At 38.0% G+C, this 25,841-nt stretch overlaps 2 protein-coding genes across 2 annotated transcripts in view; one reads left to right on the forward strand and one right to left on the reverse strand.

Annotated features, from left to right (window-relative positions):
* The window catches only part of LOC134749601 (phospholipid phosphatase 3-like), a 462,302-nt gene that overhangs the window by 195,239 nt on the left and 241,222 nt on the right, over positions 1–25,841 (forward strand). The gene's annotated exons all lie outside the window — the stretch shown is intronic.
* LOC134749691 (obscurin) lies at positions 1,847–23,959 on the reverse strand. Its single transcript, XM_063684709.1, has 8 exons — positions 23,758–23,959; positions 20,310–20,717; positions 15,573–15,753; positions 15,088–15,339; positions 7,165–7,498; positions 6,445–6,627; positions 5,155–5,288; positions 1,847–3,227 (listed from the first exon to the last, which is right to left on the reverse strand). The coding sequence occupies exons 1-8, from the start codon at positions 23,819–23,821 to the stop codon at positions 3,215–3,217; spliced, it is 1,569 nt and encodes a 522-aa protein (XP_063540779.1). The 5' UTR covers positions 23,822–23,959; the 3' UTR covers positions 1,847–3,214.

The following is a 25,841-nucleotide window of genomic DNA, read 5'->3' on the forward strand; positions in this document are numbered from 1 at the left end:
TAATGTTCTTGTTTAAAACTCTTAAAGGTGTGATAAAATGTCCGAATCTCTTAGAATTAGTCACTTTCAGTTGTCCGCACCAACCCCTACGTTCTAGACCTCTATTTCATATCAGCTTTGCCCGCAAGAATTACGCTCGGCACGCATTTTTCAGACGAGTCCCAAATTATTATAATAAGCACCTACATGACATTGATCCTTTTCACACTTCCCTGTCTAGTCTTAGAATGAAACTTAGACATAAGTTGTTTTAATATGTCAAGTATAAATATAAATAAGTAAATGTATAAATGTAACTTTCCGGCTTTCCGGTAGGACAACCGTAGGCTCATGTTTTTCTTTTATCTCCTTTTTATCTTTGCTGTTTAGTGTGTATGTTAAGATTATGTACTTACTAATGAACCTCCAGGTCTGTTTTCTTAAGTATGTTAAGTACATTTGTACTTCAAACCCATTTGTATATGTGACTGTTTGTGTTCTAAATAAAGTAAAAAAAAATATATATATTTTAACACACATAAAATATCGACTAGTTGTCGTTTGTTTCAAGCGAGCTTTAGGTACACATAATAAATTGGGATCCAGGGGAGCAACTCAACGATACTTTTGTCAACTTGTGATATCAGCGCCTTAAATTGGTTTCAATATAATTAACATATATAAACTTATTCATATGAAGCAGAATAAAAATGTTTGCTACTTTACTGGATACGAGCAAATGGATATTGAAAATAATTAACATAAATGCACAAATTAACATAAATAAAATTATATTTAGCAGTAAATATTTGTCGTACATGTTATTTACCTCTATTTTTTGCTAAAGTAATATTTTACAAACAAATTAAAATTAGCTAATGGGATAAACCCACGTTATTTACGTGTAGGTAAATGGAAATAGATATATTTTTTTTAGGTTAAATCTGAAAATAATATACGTTTTCATGATTTTGTGTATCGAGCCACTGTAACATTTAAAGGTTTTGGATGAAGTCTGCTCTTACAACTAAACAAAAGTCTAGTTTCCGTGTGATTTTTTAGGCCATCCATAATGAAATCAAATATGTCCATAAACCCTCATAAACCTAATAATAGTGATGATTTATATAGTTACCAGAACAAATGCTTCATCAAATACACATAGACAAAAGAGGAACGCAAAAAAGGTTTAATTTCTAATTTTGAAATTACTTTAGGTGTGTAATCCAGAAATTAAACCTCTTTTAGCGTTCCTCTAAAGTCCATGAGTATAGAAAAATAAAACAAACATTCTTATAATCCAGTTACAGGACAGGATAGTTAAAGGCAAGGGCATGACACCATGACACTCTTTGATAAAGAAAAATAGTCTTATTGCGATTCCTATAAGAGGAAAGAGAAAATAGTGCCATGCTTTGTGTTTATCACCGACCGGGTGGCATCATAGGTAGGAGGCGATGGCGAAGAGTGAAAGAGAAAAAATCCTATGCTGCCTAAAGCGGCCCACTGACTACCAGTCCGCCGGACGATATCGGCCTGTCAGTTAGAACAAAAATTTTACAGTTCCGAACAACTGACAGGCCGATATCGTCCGGAGGACTGATAGTCAGTGGGCCCCTTAAATTTTATATGAATATTCTTTCTCTTACCCGCGGTCGCTTGATGGCGCGTCTATAACTAGGATCTTGTATATACGTGACGTTTTCAACCAAAAGGTACCATTGTCGCTTGTCGATAAGGTTGATTTCGAATTGATTTCCAAATAGCGCCATATTGAGAACCGACAATAAGTACCCTTTTGGTTGAAAATGGCACATGTCTATGGTTAAAGGACACGTTACTAAAGTTGGAAATAAAACAATTTGCGTAAGTAACATAATCTTTTATTCAATTGTAGGTATTCATCTAAGTGTCTAATTATATTTCGCGGCAGTAAACATACCCTCGGCAGCACTTGGTACCACATTAGTATTTATTTAGTTATGATACACTTAGGTCAACGAAAAAGCCATAATTTAATGAGAACGCAAAGAAAACGAAGGTGAATATGAACATTATATTACAAAATGTGCATTATCTACCACAGACAAAATATAGACGCCGCATTTCAAATGCGTTGAAGTTTTTTGTTCGTAATTTTATATCTAAACTAGGACTTAAGATTAAATTTAATAGTTTCAATGTGTCACAAATGCTAGATAAATATGTATACATTGTGCTTTATACTTTCGTAATAAAAGTGTATAGATATTTATACTATTTTGCAGCATCTATCTGGTCTGTGTATCTGCCGCGTCTATGGAATGAACTGTTTGACCGATTAATTATTTTCCAAGATATTTCCACAATGTTTCACGACTGTTCTTGCGATATTTTCACGTATATTCAAGCGCCTCGCCACTTTTTATTGATTATATTCATCTCTACACACCGATAATGTCTTTTAAGTACATTTAATAAATTAATTTAATATCATACTAATTTAGTACAATATTTACACGAGTTTTTACAGTTATTAGACTAAAACCAGTCTTACGTCGGGTTAAATTAATTTTATACTTATTGAAGTAAAACTTCTTTAGGCGCGACTAGAGGGTAACTCAGATTTTTTTTCTGACGGAAGTAACGCTCAGTAGTGACACACGCACAATAGGACACACGCCAAAGTGCCAACATAGCGATAAACGTCATCGTCAAAGAAGTTTTACTTCAATCGCGCTATGGATGGTATAGAAAGGATGCCAATCTCTTACGGCAGAAATGTTGCAAAAGTGACCGCTTTCAGCTTTAAATAATAGTTCCTAATCTCTCCGGTGGCGCTAGTCAGGCTCTGGGACATGAGTATAACATGAACCATATAAGGCAACAAATAACCCGACCAAATTACGTAGGTTGTTTTTGGTAGTATTTCGGTGTATGGTGGCGCCGCCTAATTACTGTTTTTTGATGGACACTTTTCATACATAGAGATTTGGCTCCTTTATATAGTCACCATGAATCGCGCGTAAAGATTAAACGCACACACTTTTTTTTTCAGTTCACAGTACATTCCATAGACAATTTGAAAAAGTTTTGAATAAATAAATTCAACAACTTTTTTTCGGCAAAGGTAAGGCGCCATGTTGGTCAGATGTAATTGCACTTTATTCTAATTAAATAACAACTTTGGGTTAGATTGCGAAAATAATAAAAAAATCTCGTATCTCTAAAACACAACAACACCCCGCGGCACCGCTTACGACTTCTTCCTGAAATTGGAAAAGGGACACTTATTAATATTGCAGTAAACATTATTTTTATGAAAAACAGGAACTAATCGCGTATATAAAATAAAACCGGCCAAGTGCGAGTCGGACTCGCGCACGAAGGGTTCCGTACCATTACGGAAAAAAAACAGCAAAAAAATCACGTTTGTTGTATGGGAGCCCCATTTAAATATTTATATTATTCTGTTTTTAGTATTTGTTGTTATAGCGGCAACAGAAATACATCATCTGTGAAAATTTCAACTGGCTAGCAATCACGGTTCATGAGATACAGTCTGGTGACAGACAGACAGACAGACGGACAGACAGCGGAGTGCCGGAGTCTTAGTAATAGGGTCCCGTTTTTACCCTTTGGGTACGGAACCCTAAAAAAGGAGTTATCTTTACATCTGATTAATCTATCTAATTCTAAAATACAATGGGTAAGTCTTTATTATGCAAAAATGAAACTGCATAAGTAGACATTTAAATACCAATAAATGTAATGGGTTGGTATTTAGTACAGCGGCCAGATGGCCTAAAACACATTCGATGTGACTGTACAGTATACTACCGACAAGTGGTATCGTTGTGTTCGGTAGACTCTACTGAGTACGAAATAACAACATGTCACTTTCTAAGAGTGTGGGGGGGATAACTGTGACGTCACAAAATCGGCAGTACAAAGTTTTTAACTTTTTTTACTTTTTTCTTTTAAACATGGGGTACCAAATGAAAGGGCATTGTGAGTAGATTACAAATATATAGCATATAACATAGTCTAACATTTTTTCACTACTTGGTCTAACAAATTATTAGAAAACGCTCAAAAATTTCACAATCCTGAGTTGATTTTGAACTGCTCTAAATTGAAAATGTCTGAATGGACTAGTCCAAAATTTATATACAATGACTGTGAATATCCTCTATATTGTATCTAAAAATAATTAAACAGATATATTCAAAAATAAGAAAAGTACATGAAGATGAATATCAGTATAATTTTCTGGTCTAATGTATGTATTTATTTTAGTATAGTATAACAGAAAATTATAGTGTTATTCAACTTGATGTATTTTTCTTATTTTTGGATATATCTGGCTAATTATTTTTAGACATGATATAGAGGATATTCACAGTAATATTTTATAATATTTGGACTAATCCATTCAGCCATATTCAATTTAGAGCAGTTCAAAGTCAACTCTGAATTGTGAAATTTTTGATCATTTTCTAATATTTTGTTAGACCAACTAGTGAAAATGTTAGACTTTGTATATATTTGTAATCTACTCACAATGCCCTTTCATTTGGTACCCCACATGGTATGTTTAAAAGAAAAAAGTTAAAAACTTTGTACTGCCGATTTTGTGACGTCACAGTTATCCCCCCCACACTCTTAGAAAGTGACAAGTTGTTATTTCGTACTCAGTAGAGTCTACCGAACACAACGATACCACTTGTCGGTAGTATACTGTACAGTCACATCGAATGGTGTTTTAGGCCATCTGGCCGCTGTACTAATTAGTAAATTTACAAAACTGTGCGATAACAGATCTACACCAAATAAACAAGAAAATAAATTAGAAATACCTTAGAAAACTCTTCATAAAACATTTAAAAATACTCGGATAAGAATAATTCTTTTTCATAATATTTTCTTGAATCATAGCTTCACTTCTTAGCTACCTAGTCACATTTCTACAAAAAACAATAGTTATTTGTGCAACAAGAGAGGAAAGTTGGTTTTTCTTGCGAGTGTTTATTTTGAGTGCCGAGAAAGCGAAAGATTCTATAATTGAATCACGAGCGAAGCGAGTGATTCTAAGTAAGAAAGTTATGACTAACGAAAATTCGGACAAACAATACATTATGACTTAAAACTTTATGAGAAACAATAGAGATCCCCCATAATGGACATGTGACTTACTGGTCGTGATTATCGGTGTCGGAGTCGTCCAGCTCGGGCTTGGTGCGTCGCTTCTCGTAGACCAGGATGATGGTGCACAGGATCAGCACCTCGGCGCAGATGCCCAGGAACGGCCAGAGGGCGGCGTACATGTCCTGTCAAATAAAATGTCATGTTCAACAAAAGTTTTTTGGCAAAAATTACATTTTTGGTACACGCTTTTGTCGCTGATTGTACTTTTCTTTCCGCAGGCAACTAATACTCATCGAGACAATAGGGTTACGCGAAACTCTGCGTAGGGGGCGCAACTACCACAATCTGAGTCTATCGCGAAATTGAGCGATAAAGAGGCAGATAGCGAAATTTCGGATTCGCGTTTCCCGGTACGTCCTTTGTAAGCGAACCGCCTTGATGCATCAATCTCTGTAAACCTGTCAAAAACCTGTTAAAGGTATGGTATATAAGTTACTCTATGGTTTACTAAAAAGGCTAGTGCTGCACTCTAGTGGCAGAACATTGCAGTAATATCCCCTATTTAACAACCCCAAACACAATTAGTTTGCGTTGTTTTATCACAGAGTTCCCATGGCCACCTCCTGTCTCCATCATCAGATCAGCTCCATGTCATCATAATATTGCATTGTCATCCGATTTACATATGTATGCAAAATTTTAGCTCAATCGGGAGGTGGGTCAAATTTAGCTTCCAAGATTTGACCCACACACAGACGGTCAATGTCAAATCCCATACATTTTGTCAGGAATGTGACGTGCGGTTAGACGTTACTGAAACACGACTCGCGGCTTAAGTACGAGTTAAAATAAAAATGCCCATCGTTGATTGACCTTGACCTCAGCACGGTGACAGCGGATATATGGGGAGACTGGGTATACTTGCCAGTTTCGCTCGGCGTCAATACGCTCGGCTGGCTGGCGACTGTGTGTGTATACTGACCTTGACCCTCAGCACGGTAACAGCAGGTAGACGGGGAGACTGGGTCTGATTGCCAGTCTCGCTAAAGTCCGGGATGCAGGCGTACGCGCCCTCGATCAATATCTGCTTGTGTGTGTGTGTGTGTGTGTGTGTGTGTGTATGTGTGTGTGTGTGTGTGTTTGTGTGTGTGTGTACTGACCTTGACCCTCAGCACGGTAACAGCAGGTAGATGGGGAGACTGGGTCTGATTGCCAGTCTCGCTAAAGTCCGGGATGCAGGCGTACGCGCCCTCGATCAATATCTGCTTGTGTGTGTGTGTGTGTGTGTGTGTGTGTGTATGTGTGTGTGTGTGTGTGTTTGTGTGTGTGTGTACTGACCTTGACCCTCAGCACGGTAACAGCAGGTAGATGGGGAGACTGGGTCTGATTGCCAGTCTCGCTAAAGTCCGGGATGCAGGCGTACGCGCCGGCGTCAGATCGCTCGGCCGACTCGATCACCAGCTGACCGTTCTCGATGCCAGCGTCGCTGTTTTCGAACTTGATGCGGCCGCCTTGCTCCAACTGAAAAAAGCATTGTGTCAAAAAACATTTAGGTTGTTTATATAGTTTGGCCAAATGGCTAGGGACTGTCTCGTTTCAAACACAGACAGAGAGAATCATACTGCCTTCGTCTTACCTCAAAGAAAAAGGAAGGGACGATTAAAGTTTTTTTTGTTATTCTTATTTACTGACAAATTGGGTTTGCCAGACTATAAGAAACTTATTGCGTAAGACGATTTTAAGCGTTAATAAAACAACGCCCTTGCCCATTTTTTATTTAAAATATCAACCAGGTGGGATGTTACTATGATTATTGAAATTAGCTCAGTCAATACAATAACAATTATGAAATTAGTTGTAAAAACGAAAAATTCTAGTAAAAATTGTGTTAATGAGTACGTATAGCGAAACTAATGGGGATTCGCTTGGATGGATTTATTTTCTAAAAATCGAATTCAAAATTTCTGATTAATGGTTGGTGGTATTTATTTAAGTGGGGTGACACCGCCCAGTGGGCGGACGGTGAATGAGAAAATTATATTAAGGGATTAGACATACCTCATCACCCAACTCCAAATCTTTAACAACATCCTCATCATACGACGTATGATCATCATTATAGAACCACTTAACAGGCAGCGTCGGCTTCCCAATCATCTTGCATACAAGCTTCAACTTCTGCCCTTCGACCACGCTGGAGTCGGTGCTCGGTAGCTTAGTGTACGGGCGGGCCCTGAGTTGCCAGTACAGCTGCTCGCCGCCGGACTTGCACGAGTAGTTGCCGTAGTCGTCCTCGCTGGAGCGCGCGATCACCAGCCTGGCGTTGTCGCTCTCCAGCTTGTACCGGTTTGTGATTTCTTTGACTTTTGAGAGTTCGGTGTTGTTTTTCTCCCTGTGAAAGAAAATTAGCGTGATTAGGTCTAGAAAAATAATTTTATAATGTACAGCCGCCATCAGATATATCGGAGCGGCCAATGCTCACAAATGTTTGAACACTCCTCTATTGTCAAGGCGCTAGCTGCGTGTTCAGATATTTTTGAGCACCCCGGGCGGCTCCGATATATCTGATGGCTGTACAGTGCTTACTTTTAATTAAATTCATTCATAAAATGGTCAAACACTTTTGCACTCAATGAATTTCATTTATAAAGTGCACACTTTGCAGTTTCATTCGTAAAGTGGGTTTTGTAAAGAGGGACGGCCTATTTAGGAAGGCTTCGTCTATAATTAAACATTAGTTATATTTTCATATATCTTTTACGCTTAATAGCTTAAGGGGCTACCTGAGGTTTTCATCGATTTTTGACAAGTTTTGAATCGTATCTCCTACTTTTGCACTACATATAGAATTATAAGACAAGCGGCTATCGGTTCTTCAATCTTTTATCTCCATTTTTGTCTACCGGATTGTGAAAAAAATGAATACTTATTTATTTATGATTGTTTTAAACATTGTCTAAAAAAACACTTTTTTCGTATCTCGATTGCTGTGAAAGTTCTTACTTATACGAAATCTACATATTTGGGTTCGTCTTAGACGTCTCTAAAAATTTGTCTAAGGTTTTTATTTTAAACTAATTAACACAAAAGTTATGGCCAGAAAACAAGTTTTTTGGCCTAAAATTGTTGAACTTTGATGCCAAATATTTCGAAAACAATGAACTTTGAAGTAAATATGGGATACTATATTGCTTAAAGCTGTTGCTGTTAATATGATAAGCTACAAAAAACATTAGAAAACTAAGGGTTTCAAATCGAAGGTCGTTGGGGCATGGGATCCCCTTAACCTTTTCGACGCAGTGTCAAACACAAAGGCTATCCAGACGCCACGTCACCGAAGTGTCAAAACTGAAATTGAACTTTATGCATTTTTGCATGTAGGTCTATGTTGCTCTGTGGTCTATGACCGATTAATCGGTCTTTGGCGTTGAACCTACGGTGCGTATATATCGGTCATTGGCGCTCAAAAGGTTAAATATAAACATCAGGTGGCAAACCTTTACAGTATGCACTTTTGCAGCCCGGTATACATACATTATATATGTGCTAAATTGTCTAACTAATCCAGTGGTGGTGCGTCTAAAATATCCTTAGGAATGCCGGTGCTAATTTAGCTTTCTTTTCCATCTAGAGCCAGTAGGAAAAATCGTCAACTGGCTGCCATAAGAGAAGCGAAAATTAATTGAGATCTTCCCATTCTGTGACGTTGAAACTATACTCTGGCACACCCACTTTGTCGGTAGAAAAAGACGCGACATTCAAACATTCTATGACAGGTCACGCCTTCGCCTACAATATGCCGCCTTTTTCTATTGACTAGAGTGGGTGTGAAAGAGTATGTTTGACTTCGGTTACCGCGATAGTTACACATGAAATAAAACCATGAAAACGGATTACATCGCGTATATTTAATTTATAATACATCCCGACGTTTCGAACTTTTTACAGCACAAAAAATACAATAAATAATCGAATTTAAACTGTTGTGAGACATACTAACATTAAATCATTTTACGGTTTAGACTCACTTGTTTTAGTCACTCGCGCGACATGTTTCGGAGAGCCTAGGTCTCCTTTCGTTACCACCGGCGTCGAAAAGGAGACCTAGGCTCTCCGAAACATGTCGCGCGAGTGACTAAAACAAGTGAGTCTAAACCGTAAAATGATTTAATACAATAAATAAATTCAATATACGCGATATAATGCGTTTTCATCGTTTTATTTCATGAGTATGATTGAGTTATCCACAGGAAACATCCCCAATAATTCAATAGGGTATCACATAAACATGATAAACTGTATTTCTGTAATTCAGTATGCCTGAGTGAATGATATTTCTGGACAGTTATTGGCAAATTGCCCTAAATGTCCACGTTGACTCTTGGTAACGAATAACTCCGGATGGAATAACGGTATTGCAATAAATAAATATTGAACTTATAAACTAATAATAGAAGGCCTCCAGTGCCTAGGGCTGGAATCGAACCAGCGTTCTGCACCATTTAACTTATTTAGACAGCAGTGATTTCCTACAAAAGTATGGGCCAATTATTATTTAAGTCCCCGGCAAGCTCGGTCGAATTTCACCTTCCCATACAAACGGAGTTTGGTTCTCATTTAAAAACTACGTGTTGGATTGTAATGAAACTTTACACATACAATGACATGAGGTATATCTAGGTCTGTAATTAGTTTATAAAACAAACGAAATAGATCAAAAATAAGTTTTGTATGAAAAATTTTAATTAGCTGTATCTTTTTACTATGGTATCTGAAGCTACATAAACTAATTACGTACCTAGATATATCTTATCCTATTGTAAGTACAAAGTTTCAGAGCAATCTAGCTAGTCGTTTTAAAATGAGAGCGTAACTACGTTTGTATGGAGAACCGAGCTTGCTGGGGACTTTAAGTGCTACAAGTTCAAAAATACTTTATTCATATAGGCCTAGCAACAAGCACTTATGAATGGTTAATATTATGTACATATATATTATCTTAAGTAATTTATCAGAGATTGATGTTAATATTATTCCATAATTATATTGAATTATTATACAGATCAAATTTAATACTAAAGAATTTCACAAAATGATTGTCAAACATTAAAAAATTGTATAAAAAATACTAGTCTGGTATGCTAGACTTATATTAACCGGGATATAGACCGTGATTACCTTTTGTATTATTTGTGAGCTCCCGATATTAAAAGGTAATCACGGTCCCGGTCAATATAAGTCTAGTGAAACTAACCGTGAATCATTTAAAACTCTAGTCTGGTATGTTTCTAGAATAAAAACTAAATGTTAAAAAAATATTACCATTTAACGCTCTATACGAAATCAAAATAGATTCAAATACGAAAAAGATAACAGCGATAAATTCACGTCAAACGAACACACGTAAATTACATTTACGGCAGTTAACTTTAAACAGGCAAATAATGTCAGTCCTACAGATGGATTAGCGATAGTGTTATCTTTAATTAAATAAAGATTCTATGTGAGTTGATATCTGCGTGCGTGTTCTGTAATTAAATAAAGATTATATGTGCGTAGATATGATAGCAATGCAGTGGCAGGCTACGGTGGCAGTATGTATGGATGGTATAGAAAGGATGCCAATCTCTTATGGCAGAATGGTTGCAAAAGTGACCGCTTTCAGCTTTAAATAATAGTTCCTAATCTCTCCGGTGGCGCTAGTTAGGCTCTGGGACATGAGTATAACATGAACCATATAAGGCAACAAATAACCCGACCAAATTACGTAGGTTGTTTTTGGTAGTATTTCGGTGTATGGTGGCGCCGCCTAATTACTGTTTTTTGATGGACACTTTTTATACATAGAGATTTGGCTCCTTTATATAGTCTCCATGGTTTATGGACATATTTGATTTCATTATGGATGGCCTAAAAAATCACACGGAAACTAGACCAATATGGTCTAATATATTTGTAAGAGCAGACTTCATCCAAAACCTTAAAATGTTACAGTTGGCTCGATACCTACACAAAATCATGAAAACTTTATTATTTTCAGAGGTGACCTAAAAAAAATATCTATTTCCATTTACCTACACGTAAATTACGTGGGTTTATCCCATTAGCTAATTTTAATTTGTTTGTGACAAATTACTTTAGCAAAAAATAGAGGTTGCATTTTTATCACCTGTCACTACGCCTGTCACTTTCGCACTTTTTTTTTCCATTTATGACTTTACTCCTCGCTAAGTTTAGCAAGGTGGATTCTGCCAATGTCGAGGTGTGTAGATTTTTGATTTGTGAGACGAGGTTCGGTTACTTTCGCACTTACATACTTGGGAGAACGTGACAGGCATGGTGACAGGCGATAAAAATGCGACCGTGCTCAGCCCGCTGATTTTATTTAATAGGTTGACTTTGTAGACTGTTGTCAGGTTGTCACGCAAGAATATCTAAGAAAACGTCTACACATATAATGGAAAACTCACTATGGCAGTAGAAAAAGGCAAGAAATTAAAATTTTCTATGGGAGGACAACCCTTCGCGCCTCTGACGGAAATGACTTGCCAAACGATGTTTTTAGTATTTTGACAGATTAAATTTAAAACGACATTCTGAATTTGACAGGAATAACAGGAAATTTAACATGAACATTCAAGTAACATATAGGTATATGTCTGGTACTAAATTGTAATACCTACAAAGAAACTTTTTACGTAAAACGTTTACTGGCTCTATTTTTTTTGTATTACAATTTCTAGCAACGAAAACTAACACACTAAATATTTAGCCGGGCATTTAATCGAAAGGGGTCGTTAACACTGAATTATTACTAATTGAACACCAATCAAAGAAAACTCCGCATGAGTACAATTTGAAGCTCTTCAAGGCAAGAGTTAATAGGTATCTCATAGGTAAGCGTGCTCCACCGTAGACCACATCATCACTTACCATCAGGTGGGATCGTGGTCAAACGCCTGCCTATTCATCATAAAAAAAAAATGGCTCTAATTGTTCTATTACTTTCATTAGTATCAAACTATCAAATCGTCGCTATACTTACTCAACCTCATATCTACAACAATCATTTGATGGAAATGTCGCTTTTCTTTCATTCGGAATACGGGTGTTTTTGTCATCAAGTGTTGCAGATACGAGGTTGAGTAAATATAGCGGCGAAATAGCATGTCAACTGTAAATAGAGTATAATTATAGATACACTAGCTTTTGCCCGCGACTTCGTCTGCGTGGACTTAGTAACCGCAGCTAGAGTAAGAATAGCGCCTGGCAAAATTCTCATAGCAATCTAAATTTGAGCATATTATGCACACAAATTAGCAGGCACTTCGTTAATTATCTCAATTCCACCCCGCTTTTTACTTTCTTAAGGGATGATTTTCGGGATAAAAACTATCCTATGTCCATCTCAGGGACTCAACTTATCTCTATGCTAAATTTCATCTAAATCGATTAAGCGGTTTAAGCGTGAAGAGGGAACACACAGACAGAAAGACAGACAGACAGACTTTCGCATTTATAATATTAGTATGGATAGTATGGATAAGCTGAATAGGCTGTTACTGAACCGGTGAGCTCCATCTTAGGCCCTGTCTTCACTTTCCATCAGGTGTGACTAGGGCCAATCGCCGATCAGTTTATAATAAAAAAAATAAAAAAAAAATAAGCATATATGTATAGATAATAATAATGACGCACTTTTGTAAGACCGGCGGGCTTAGCACGGTAGCATTTGTATCGCCTGTCGCCATGCCTGTCACGTTCTAACAAGTATGTAGGTAAGTGCGAAAGTGACAGGCATAGTGACAGGTGATAAAAATGGAACCTCGCTGACACCGCAGGGGTTACCAACGTCAAAGATAGATATAACTCCGTAATAGATGGATACAGTCTTAGGAAAAAACGTGCCTCGAAAATGACGAAAATTTGATTCTCGATTAGATGTCGCTACTACCTTTGGCCTACTCTCGTATAGAGGGCGTTGACGGATTCGTTTGTTATTTAACAATTTTAACGAACATCAGTGAAAGAACATGGGTCAAAATAATAAAAATAATTAATGCAAATAAAACAAAATATTTATCCATATTTAAATACATTTTATCGTATTTTTATAAATCTTCATTTTTAGTTTTAAAGTGTGTCGATAGATGGCAGTGAATTTACTGTGGTTACAAAATTTACTATGACAGTACTGCTCTATCTTATCATATCCTCTTTGCCAACGTGCAGGTTTTCAAACTTATAGGTTTGGATAACTTGCATCAGAACACCTAGTGTAAATTACATTCGATGACGTGACGTACTCGTTTGCTTTAACGGTCTCCGGCAAGCTCGGTTCTTCACACAAACGTAGTTCCGTTCCGCTCTCATTTTAAAACGACTAGCTACTTAGAATGCTCTGAAACTTTGTACTTACAATAGGATAAGGTATATCTATGTCTGCAATTAGTTTATGTAGCTTCAGATACCATAGTTAAAAAAAACAGATAATTTGTTTTTCATACAAAACTTATTTTTGCTCTATTTCGTTTGTTATATAAACTGGGGCTATATAAACTAATTTCAGACCCTGATATACCTCGTGTCATTGTATGTGCTAAGTTTCATTACAATCCAACACGTAGTTTTAAAATGAGAGCGGAACTACGTTTGTATGGGAAGGTGCAATTCGGTCGAGCTTGCCGGGGACCAATGAGGATATAATTAGATAGAGCAGTACTGTCATAGTAAATTTTGTAACCGCTGTAAATTCACTGCCATCTATCGACATACTTTAAAACTAAAAATGAAGATTTATAAAAATACGTTAAAATGTATTTAAATATGGATAAATGATTTTTTTTATTAGCATTCATTATTTTTATATGATTTTGACCCATGTTCTTCCATTGATATGCGATAAAATTATAAATAACAAACAAAATCGTCAACGCCCTCTATACGAGACTAGGCCAAAACTAGTGGCGCCCTCTGATCGAGAATCAAATTTTCGTGATTTTCGAGGCACGTTTTTTCCTTAGACTGTATCCATCTATTACGGAGTTATATCTATCTTTGCCGGGGACTCTTGTGTCATTTTGTATGGGATTTTGAATTTCCATAACGTCCCGCTTGGCGCGCTGTTGAAACAACGCAAACGCGAACGCTCGTCACGCTATCGAATAAACACTAGGGGTTCAGATGATGACACCACAATACAATAGAGTTTAAACAGTTTTGAAGGATTCACGGTTAGTTTCACTAGTCTTATACTGACCGGAATATGGATCGTGATTACCTTTTGTATTGTTTTTGAACTCCCGATATTTCGACGCAGTTACATGCATCTTGTTCACGGGTAAACTGAACCCGTGAACAACCGTTTACCCGTGAACAAGATGCATGTAACTGCGTCAAAATATCGGGAGTTCAAAAACAATACAACCCGGCCAATATAAGAATAGTTTTAGTTAGAGCCATATCTTATTTTTGTCTCGTCTTTTTTATCAAATTTTATCTTTAAGGAGGAAAGAGGAATTGTATCTGTTTAACGATTTTTCATGTTTAAACGGTCGATTACAAAGCAGAGGCCGTGATAAGGAAATCCATTAAGTATCTTAGATCTTGTCGTCTGTTCGTCTTAACTCTTATTAAATGACGGAAATAAATCTCATGAGCTACCACATTTTTTTTCCCATCTGAACATCTCACATCTCAAAAATCCCATCTGAACTCTGCGGGGACAAATGGGAAGATGTACACCCACCGGAGTGGCATACGGTTCCGGACGGTTCCGGTGTCATGGACGTGTTCCGGCCGATGTCGTAGTACTGCACGGTGCCGGGCGGCGGGCCGCCGCTCTCTGCCTTCACGGGCAGCACGTCGCTCTGCTTCAGCAGCAGGACGGTTGGCGTTTCTACTCTATCCTTATATAGTAAAGAGTGACAGAGACAGCACTGTGTTGGGACCTCATGCTAGAGCTATATAAAGGATAGTTACCAGACGATCTGCTGTCCGTTGACGACCGGGATCGAGCACGTCATGGACGTGTTCCGTCCGATGTCGTAGTACTGCACGGTGCCGGGCGGGGGGCCGCCGCTCTCGGCCTTCACGGGCAGCACGTCGCTCTGCTTCAGCAGCGGGACGGCCGGCGTTGCTACTCTTATTCTTATATAGTAAAGAGAGACAGAGACAACACTGTATTGGGACCTCATGCTAGAGTTATATATAGGATAGTTACCAGACGATCTGCTGTCCGTTGACGACCGGGATCGAGCACGTCATGGACGTGTTCCGGCCGATGTCGTAGTACTGCACGGTGCCGGGCGGGGGGCCGCCGCTCTCTGCCTTCACGGGCAGCACGTCGCTCTGCTTCAGCAGAGGGACGGTTGGCGTTACTACTATATCCTTATATCATATAGTGAAGAGTGACAGAGACAGCACTGTGTTGGGACCTATGCTAGAGCTATATAAAGGATAGTTACCAGACGATCTGCTGTCCGTTGACGACCGGGATCGAGCACGTCATGGACGTGTTCCGTCCGATGTCGTAGTACTGCACGGTGCCGGGCGGGGGGCCGCCGCTCTCGGCCTTCACGGGCAGCACGTCGCTCTGCTTCAGCAGCGGGACGGTTGGCGTTGCCATGGTTGTCGCCGGTTCGGTCGCTGCAATGATATACAATGTTAGTGAGTAAGTAAATGTTATATAGTCCTCATCGTTTTCGATGACGGCGACCCTAAATAAACATTGGACGTTGTCTAGCGTGAGTAATGTAGCTGGCCACGCCGAACTTGCTCTTAAATACTCTACAAACAAGTCTGAAGTTATAAAACTTATAAACTAGTAGGCAATGTATATATGTAGTTGTGGAGCAAAATGTACTGTTACCAAATTGACCAAATTCCACTACACCAGGGGACGGCAAACTTTTGAGAAAAAGAGCCAAAAGCAGTAGAAATCACTAGTTTTAGGAAGCTCACTGAGCCGCGTTGATTTCAGGGACCTACGAGTCTAAAGAATTCATTTTTGGGGTCACTTGAAGAGCCGCAATTGTAACTGTAAAGAGTCGCAATTGTACCTCTAAAGAGCCGCATGCGGCTCGCGAGCGTGCGGTTTACCGACCCCTGCACTACACAAAAAGCTCCATATAATCTAGATTCTACAAACAATCATAGTCGGACTAAGCTGATTCTACATTGCATTTGCTGTGACAAAGTTTGGTAATGTCACTCCCTCACTCTGTTCTGTTCATGTCGGTAAAAAAGTCAAAGTGAAAAAAGTTGCTATTTTATAAATCACCTCTTTTTATCCAAAAAAACCTTTTTTATATTCATCTTTATCTGTGACGTTTTCAATCAAAAGATACCACATTGTCGCTTGTCGATAAGGTTGATTTCAAATTGAAGCTATATGGAAATAGCGCCTTATTGACAACCGACAATAAGTACCCTTTTGGATGAAAATGGCACATCTGGACTCACCGGAAGATCAGCGCTGGAAGTCACCAGCAACATGCTGAGGTGAGACCATTACGTGGCACTTTCTCTTTTTTATGTTTCTCCTTTTTGTATAATTTTCTATTTTTGTGTTTGTGCTCACGAATAAATTATTTCTATTCCTATCTATAAAAAAAAACCGGCCAAGTGCAAGTCGGACTCGCGCACGAAGGGTTCCGTACCATTACACAAAAAACGGCAAAAAAATCATGTTTGTTGTATGGGAGCCCCACTTAAATATTTATTTTATTCTGTTTTTAGTATTTGCTGTTATAGCGGCGACAGAAATACATCATCTGTGAAAATTTCAACTATCTAGCTATCACGGTTCATGAGATACAGCCTGGTGACAAACAGACGGACAGCGGAGTCTTAGTAATAGGGTCCCGTTTTTACCCTTTGGGTACGGAACCCTAAAAACACAGCTACACATATGACCACGATATAGTTAATTGCGCTTCTTAATTAGCCTGGCAACTACGAGCGCTGTAGGTACACAAATCTAAACTCATATGGCATTACACACTAAATGGCAAATACATCAAGGGCGGATCCAGGGAGGGGGGGGGGGGGGGGCTGGGCCTAGGATAACAGTAGATATTTTTCTAAACTGGCGACCCCCCCCCCCCCCCTCGCCCCTGACTTTATAGTCCCCCCGGACTTTAAGGATGGATTCGCCCTTGAAATACATATTGAAAGAGAAGGACAGAAAGTGCATAAATATTTAAATAGAATTGAAATGTTAAAAATCAAAACTGACAAACAAAAAGAAGTGAAGGACAATTGCCGTATTCTGATTGTAAAAACGGGTCCTGAAGTTATTCTCGATTTTTTTTTACTGTGGCTTTTACTCGCTACTCTGGATTTGTTATATGATCTGTTAATATTAAAAGTGACATTTCTTCAACCAGCGGTGGCAGCATGGTTCCATTTTTATCGCCTGTCACTTTCGCACTTGTTAGAACATGGCAGGAAGGTGACAGGTGATAAAAATGCCGTGCTAAGGCCGCATAAACGTCACTTTTGATATTGACAGATCATATCCATAATAAATCCAGACTAAACCCATGACCTATTATAGCAATCAAAATACGCTTCCAAGTTTGCCTCCTATTATTATTGGGGTGTTTAGCAATAGCATAAGTGTTTTTTTATACCACGACGGTGGCAAACAAACATACGGCCCGCCTGTTGGTAAGCAGTCACCGTAGCCTATGGACGCCTGCAACACCGGAGATATTACATGCGCGTTGCCGACCCTTTAAAAACCTGTACACTCCTTTTTTGAAGAACCCCATACTGTAGCCCCATAAGTGTTTAGGAGAAAGGAAACTTTCGAGTGAAATATTATCCAGAAAGGAAACCATACACACGCTGCAGTAAACAAGAGAGTGATCGTACCTAAAATGTCTAATTTAGACCCTATGTCAAGGAAACATAGCTCAAAATTGAGTACGTATTAATAGCTAGCCTGGTCACCCTACGTACTTTAGTCAGTATTGTCATTGTCTATAAAACAATAGTCATTTGAAGAAGCCGTTTAGACAGGGCAATCGTGCGGGGTGCGAGGGAAGGCTCGCACGCACCCGAGCTGCATACATCGCTATTGTTAGTAGCTCGGTACTGCTTACAGGCCTAGCGTGTCTTATTTGAAATGTTTGTAATTTTTGGGCAGTTGTGTAAAAGTCTGTGATAACCCTGTGTTCTTGTGCGGCGTCGGCATTTACGCAAACATCAAAGGCCCACTGTTACTTTTTACACTATGGTATTGTATTACACTGTGCTTCGAATTTAAACTATTTTAGCCATTAAAATGTGGTATAAATAAAAAGGGACCTTACTGTCGATGGCGCTTACGCCATTATAAACAATACAATGCCGCGCACCGCTGTGCGGCGTAAGCGCCATCGACAATAAGGCCCCATTTCATAGAATATGCCCCAAATACAAAATTATGGTAGGTACATTTCTACACCGAACGCGAAAAGAGCATTTTTAAGACTACGTTTACACCAAAACAACTGAGATTGAAAAATGCTACTTCTTTCCTATGATCTAAAGGCCAGACTACACCACACGCGTATCGCACAGCTAAAAACCCTATGGAGATCGTTTGCGTTACGTAAATACTCTTAAAAAATGTGCCATTTTCAACCAAAAGGGTACTTATTGTCGCTTGTCAGTAAGGCGCTATTTCCATATAGCTTTAATTAGAAATCAACCTTATCGACAAGCGACAATGTGGTACCTTTTGGTTGAAAACGTCACAAATACATAGAGCAGAAGACGGGCTGAACTACGCATGTGGTTTAGCCTTTAAAGCACCATTACGTGATACACACACCTAACTTCATGAAGCTCTGAAGCCATGTAGTCTGTTTTCTTTATGCCGACAGAACTACGCTACTGTAGAAAAAAAGACTAGCTACCTAATAAAAATACTAAACATACATTCTACAATAAATACTCTAAATATCAATAAATTAATTAATAAATTAGCAATCCTAACGAACGTAGTGCATTAAATAAATAACAATTAATCATAAGCCTCGACACTCGTCAGAGTAGCACGGAAAGTTATTTCATCCTCGATTGAAAAAATAACGATGTTGAAAGGTTTATTACCACTGTATTCAAGATGGCGGTGTCAAGGTAGTAGTTAATCACGAAATAGCCGGTCAGCTTAAAATTGGAATTCAGTTGAATAACTAATAAAATTAAAAGGGGAGGTGAGCACTAATAGGATACCAAATTTTAGCGTTGGACATTAGAATTATAAATATCGTTATAATTATCGTCTATTATTATCTATATATTAATTATCGTCTCAGGGGTTTCCAACCGTTTATTCAACCATTCGTTTTTATCGAGAAAATATGGCTTAAAAAAGTACAGGTTTTTTTTTTTAAAGCGATCCGCGCCCCCTTTCGATATCATCCCTTTGGGGGGACACGCCACACAGGTTGGAAACTCCTGCGGCGGTAACACGGTCGCATTTTCATCGCATGTCACGTTCTAGCAAGTATGTAAGTGCGAAAGTGACAGGCATAGTTCTGAATCTGAATCTGATAGTGACAGGCGATAAAAATGGAACCATTTTGCCACCGCTGATGTTAAAATTAATGGCTCATTATGAAAACAATAGGAAAAACAAAAGGGAAATTGTTCAACACCGATACTAACTTATATTGTATTGTAACATTTGAATTGTCCAAATCATCAAATGGAAATTATAAATTATAATCAATATATTCTGTTAAAATTTAAGCAACAATGTAACTGAAAATACAATATTACCAACTACTATTACAAAAAATTTTGCAACGTACGTAGATCATAGAGTACTAAAATTACGTGTACGTAAAAGCGTTATCAATCGAAGTTACTTTTCTACAATCCAACACGACAAAATATATTAAATAAACATGCTTTTAGATTTTAGCAGAATTAAAACATAGAATAAAAAACCTCTCATTAGTAATTTGAAGCGCGAAGCAAATAGCAGATCTACTCATTTACTATCCACGGGTTAATTAAACCCGTAAAACCTTCAGTGATACTCTCGTGTCATTTTTAAACTGGTCACTCACGTTTTTAAACCCGAAAATTTGCTCATGTTTCACTCGCATAATGAGACAAAACAAGAGAAGCAATCATTCACTTTAAAACATGAGAGACCCGTGAACTTGTTCCGGTCACTATGGTGAATGACCCGCGAGCAGGTCACTCACGCTTTTTAATATTCTCACGATGAGAGAAAAGTAAGACGAAAAAAAGTGCTTCGACAAAATGAACTACTCGAACTACGACAACGAGCGAAGCGAAGCCGCATGCGGTACCGGCGGCTATCGTGGCGGGCCGGGGCTCGACGACGACCCGCAGGCGCTGCGCTTGCGGCCCGCGCGCACAGGAGTACACCCCGGCGAGGCCCGGACGGGCATACTGAGCCCGGAGCCTCGCAGTCAGTCCTCCAGCTCCGGTGCTCTCTCCAGCGACTTTCAGCTCGTCTGGAAGCTTAGCGCTCCCCTCCCGTCTCCACTCCGCCCGCTGCTCCACCCGTAGGACGCAGGCGAGCTCGAGCGGAGCCCCCTCTGGCACCACGACCACGATCTCTGCTTCGGTTGGCGCCGTCTCTACCATCACACAACGCGTGTAGGACGCGTACCGGTGCTAATTGTACTATTGTCTCCAATAAGCTCACAAATGTGTAGCTTATTTTAGTAAAAATTGTACGGGAAGGTACTACATTAATCAAACTCAAATATATAAAAAAAAAATATATATATATTATTTTAGCGGACGCGTTGTACGAAAACTCATTACTGTATTGTTTTTCACCTTTTAAAAACGTGTATCGATCGACTGAATAAATCAATACAAATTATACCAATAAGTCAACTTGTTCTCTTTGAATAAGTCCTTTATTTAAATCAGGGGTCGGCAACAGACGGCCCGCGAACCTCTCACTTGCGGCCCGCGAGCCTCCTTGGCTATTTTGTATATAATATAAAATACCCATATCTTTAAAAACAATTGAGAAACCAAATCTTTTTATAAACTCTTTAAAATCATTCTTACTGGAGAAATGTTATGCAGTATCAGAGTTTATGAACGATGATATTTGAAATGTAGCCACAACAATTTAAATTAACAACTTGTAGATTTATATTTAAGATTTAGTTAATATTGTAAAATACAGTTGCTAAAATATGTAATTTGCTATGTCCTGATCAGGGTCCATGAGATACTGTAACTTTATTTATAACAATTGTATATTGATGAATACCATGGTTGTGTGGGAACACACTACATAAATGAAGATATACATCGATTGACACCGTGTGCTGAGGCTGAGAAACAGTGCGATTGACATACTCCGCGGTTAAGCAGAGAAACATGAAATTGCTCTGATAAGAGCAGTTTAGATTGCCCTGAGAAGGACAGTTTGAATATCCGCAACCAGGAGCCTGCAGCATCTTCATCGGACTCGTCGTCTCTTGTTTCCAAGCAGCGAGCGCGGAGTATGTCAATCGCACTGTTTCTCAGCCTTAGCACACGGTGTCAATCGATGTATATCTTCATTTATGTAGTGTGTTCCCACAGTTGCAATAAAGTATAAAATAAAAATAAATAAAATAATTTTGACAAACGACAATACCTGATAAAGTCATAAATATTAACAAAGTGCGGCCCGCGTCAATTTCGTTAACTACTATGTGGCCCTTGGCTGCTAAAAAGTTGCCGAACCCTGATTTAAAGGATGTTTTTCATGCCAGTACTGCACATGCGATAAGAGCAGAGTATAGGAGTGTTTAGATATTTATAAGCACCTTGACTGCTCCAATATCTGTCACCGTAAAATAAATAAAATCTATGTGCCAATCTTGAAATGTACAATCAGAGGCGTAGCAATATATTACCAATATTGCAATTGTTCTGTTGTTGTCCCCCTTACATCAATAGATAAGAAATGAGATTATTTCGTTCAAAATATGTAAACATTTTTTTATAATGTGTCTAGTAGTAGTAAATCACTATATTGTACAAAAAAATGGTTAACATTCATATAAATTTAGGTACAAAGGCGAACTTATCCCCATAAGGGATTTCTTCAAGCTAACCTTAGATAACTAAGGTTAGGTAAGGTAAGGTTCACTCATTAATGAGATAGACAGACAAACTTACAGAATGTACAATAATATTTAAAAAGGTAAACTACAATATTAATGTATACGAATAACTAACTACATTAATGAGGTTATGTTTTCACCAAAAAATATGATTAGTACAAATTAAGGCAATATAAAATGTTATTTTATGTGAAATACACAATAAAATAAATAAATAAAACAATGATATTATCTACTAAGATTTTAATCATGATAAAAATTAATGAAATGAAAATATTTATTTCGAGTAACTATGGACTCATACAGATTTATTAATATTACCGTATTACTTACCTAATGTCAGTACCTAAACCTAATTGACTATACCTATTTACAAGACGTAATGTACACTGAAATATCTTTTGATAATTCCTACTCTACATTTAAAGGACATGAAACAAATACGAACAAATTCCTTCCTTAGATCGCTCCTTTGCTCTCGTACTGACAAAATCAAATTAGGCCAGTTATGAGTAGTGGAAACTTTTGCAACAGGAATGTTGGTTCACCTGTTTGTATTAATAAATAATCACAAAATAAGTAATAGTACTACCGTACAGAAAGGACACTTCCTACAAACCCGAAATTTGACAGCAATTCAGGGTCAAATCATGCTGTCCCTTTCTAAGGCACTATCCCTTTCGGCTATTTAGGGTTGTCAAAATTCAAGTCATTATCTTACCTGTGGTTGTGCATGCAAAGGGACTTCAAGTTGTGCCAACCCTAATAATTGCTCGGAGCAATGCTGAGCCGAATGGAGCCAAATTTGACCGAAAGGAGGAGTGTCCCCCGAGTGACATAATAAAAACTGTATTATATGTAAAAAGTAGTAGTTCAAATATAAATAGGTTGAAATAAGAAATTAAGTTGAGAAACCTTAGACATTTCCATTTACTAATTGCCTTGGCAATTCATATTTAGAACTAATTATTATCTGTTACAAGACAATATTATCTTTTGGGAAACCTAACCATTATCACAGAAAACTAACAGACAACTTAGTGAAGTTATAAAAGCATTTAGTTATTTGCTAAGATAACAAAGCATTATCAAATGAGTGGGAAAATAACAAGAAGTTATGAATGAGACAAAGTTACTTCTATCCCTTTTAGATAATTCATCTTCACAATAAAATTGCGGTGTGCTACCCTGACTTGCATGAGAACCAATAATAACACTAGCTCTTGGATTCTAATAAAATCATGAACATAAAAATATTGTCTATAGAATAATAAAAATATTGTACGCAGAATAATGAACCATAAACAAAGTAATTAAACGTAAAGGAAACAGTGACATCATCCCTAGGCCGCTACTGAGGGCGACAACGACCTACTAACTAATGAAATGACTAGCCGAGGCGTATTGCTCAGATAACAATTAAGCACGAAAACTGTAACATTCTGTCTGAGCGCACGAACGTAGGAATACGACACGAATACCCGAGGCCAATCATTGATATAAATAAAACTAATTATATGAAATATTCGCTAGATTCACTTACTGTCTGCATTTGTAGGAACTATAAATAGCAATGCCAGAGGCAGGCAGGCGAGCAGAGGACGCATTGTGGAGCCGTCTCTGTGTCCTGTGTGGAGTTCAGACGACCTCGCGGTGAAGGATCTCGGTCAATCGATGATTACGTGCACTGTTCAGGGCGGATCGGGCGCGAGCTGCTGATCACTGTATGAATGACAGACGAACAATGGACGGGAACAAGATGGCGCGCAGCGTGAAGTTCGCTGCGAGTGATTTGTGAAGTGTCAATGTCATTAAGGATGTCAGGGATGTGACATTTGTACAGGGGTGCCAACCAAATTTGTCTATGATAAATAATCATAGATGGTAGGATCCTATAGATGAGCTATACGCGTGCTTCCGTGACAGAGGAACAGATTGAACAGAACCAAGACAGAACATATGCAATGCCCATAGACCTAGCATTACATAGACCAGCTATACGCGTGCGCCCGTAAGGGATAGACATAGATGACGTCATAAACGTGGGGATACCATATTGGTAAAAATTACCCCAATATTTGATATCACGTTGGGGCGATTACCCTGGAGGCAAAGTTAGCTTGTTTGACGGTATTAAAAAATTGTTAAATAAAATGTCAATGGGCCGACCTTTTTAGGCGTATAAACAATGAAATACCTCCTATAATTCGCGCAGGTGGTACAAAACTAAACATGTTTAGTAAATAAAACGTAAAATAAAATGTATTATGGCTTCTAATTTAAAGAAATCACAAATCGCAATCACACCAATTAATGTACACCACATTTAATCTTCACAACATTTGTTTATTTATTTTTTGGAATTAGAAGTACGAAAAAACTTCGAGGTCAAAATTACCCATAAAATTATGATATTTTCATCTGGTATCCCTAACATGATTGTTATGCAGCTAAATTAAGAAGAAGTTTAAAAATGGCTGACCTCAGACTCCTACCTACCTACGTAATTTGGGCGGATAATTTTACAAATAATGTTTTGTTAATTTGCGTAAATAATTGTGATATTTTTATTGAAATCCTTTGATTCTACATTGCTTTGAGTGTAACGTAATTTTACGATGTTATTCTCACATATTGCGTTAAGAGGAAGGTGTAAAATACCGTACTTACGTGTGAAAGGTTATGATCTCATATTTTTGCTCAGAGCGGCTATTTATTACGATTATAGAACAATTCACCAGTATTTTATCAAAGTTCAAGCATTCAAAATGCTAACCATCACTATATTTCATAAGAGAAAGCACAATTTCATACAAAACAACGATAATTAAACAAGCAACGAACAAACATGACATGTCACGTACTTATTTGTTTGCCACAACCTCGGTTGTGGCAGCGGTGGAAAAGTGAAACTATGACAAGGACAAACAATAACAGCGCTTTCTCTGCTACTCCTACTGAAAGATACATAAGACTATCCCGTTCGGTCATTTTCCCCCACCCCTCATGACCGATCCAGTTATACTAGATTCATGGCAATGCCACAAAATGATTGGTCCGATTGGTCGGGTTATTTGTTGCCCACCTCTAAATTTAAAAAAAACATAAAAAAAGTGAGATTGTGACAAGGACAAAGAAAAAAAGCGCTTTCTCTGCTACTACTGCGGTAAATTAAAAAAATGTAAGCGTGAAGGATTGACCTTGCATAGAAAATTTAAATTTTGCGCCTTTTTCTACTGGCAAAGTGGGTTTGCCAGAATATATTTAACTCGCATAGTTGAAAATTTTCAAGTTGACCGTTTATTTAGTACTATGAGAGCTCAGTAGTATTTCAACTGTACCATAGTGTCCATAGTTAGGTTTTATATTTAACTCACTAAATGGCCCTGTATTAATTTTGTCGCTTTTTAGGGTTCCGTACCCAAAGGGTAAAAACGGGACCCTATTACTAAGACTCCGCTGTTTGTCTGTCCGTCTGTCACCAGGCTGTATCTCATGAACCGTGATAGCTAGAGTTGAAATTTTTACAGATGATGTATTTCTGTTGCCGCTATCACAACAAATACTAAAAACAATAAAATAAATATTTAAGTGGGGCTCCCATACAACAAACGTGATTTTTGCGTA

The sequence above is a fragment of the Cydia strobilella genome, chromosome 18, assembly GCF_947568885.1.
Source record: "Cydia strobilella chromosome 18, ilCydStro3.1, whole genome shotgun sequence".
Classification (NCBI taxonomy): domain Eukaryota; kingdom Metazoa; phylum Arthropoda; class Insecta; order Lepidoptera; family Tortricidae; genus Cydia; species Cydia strobilella.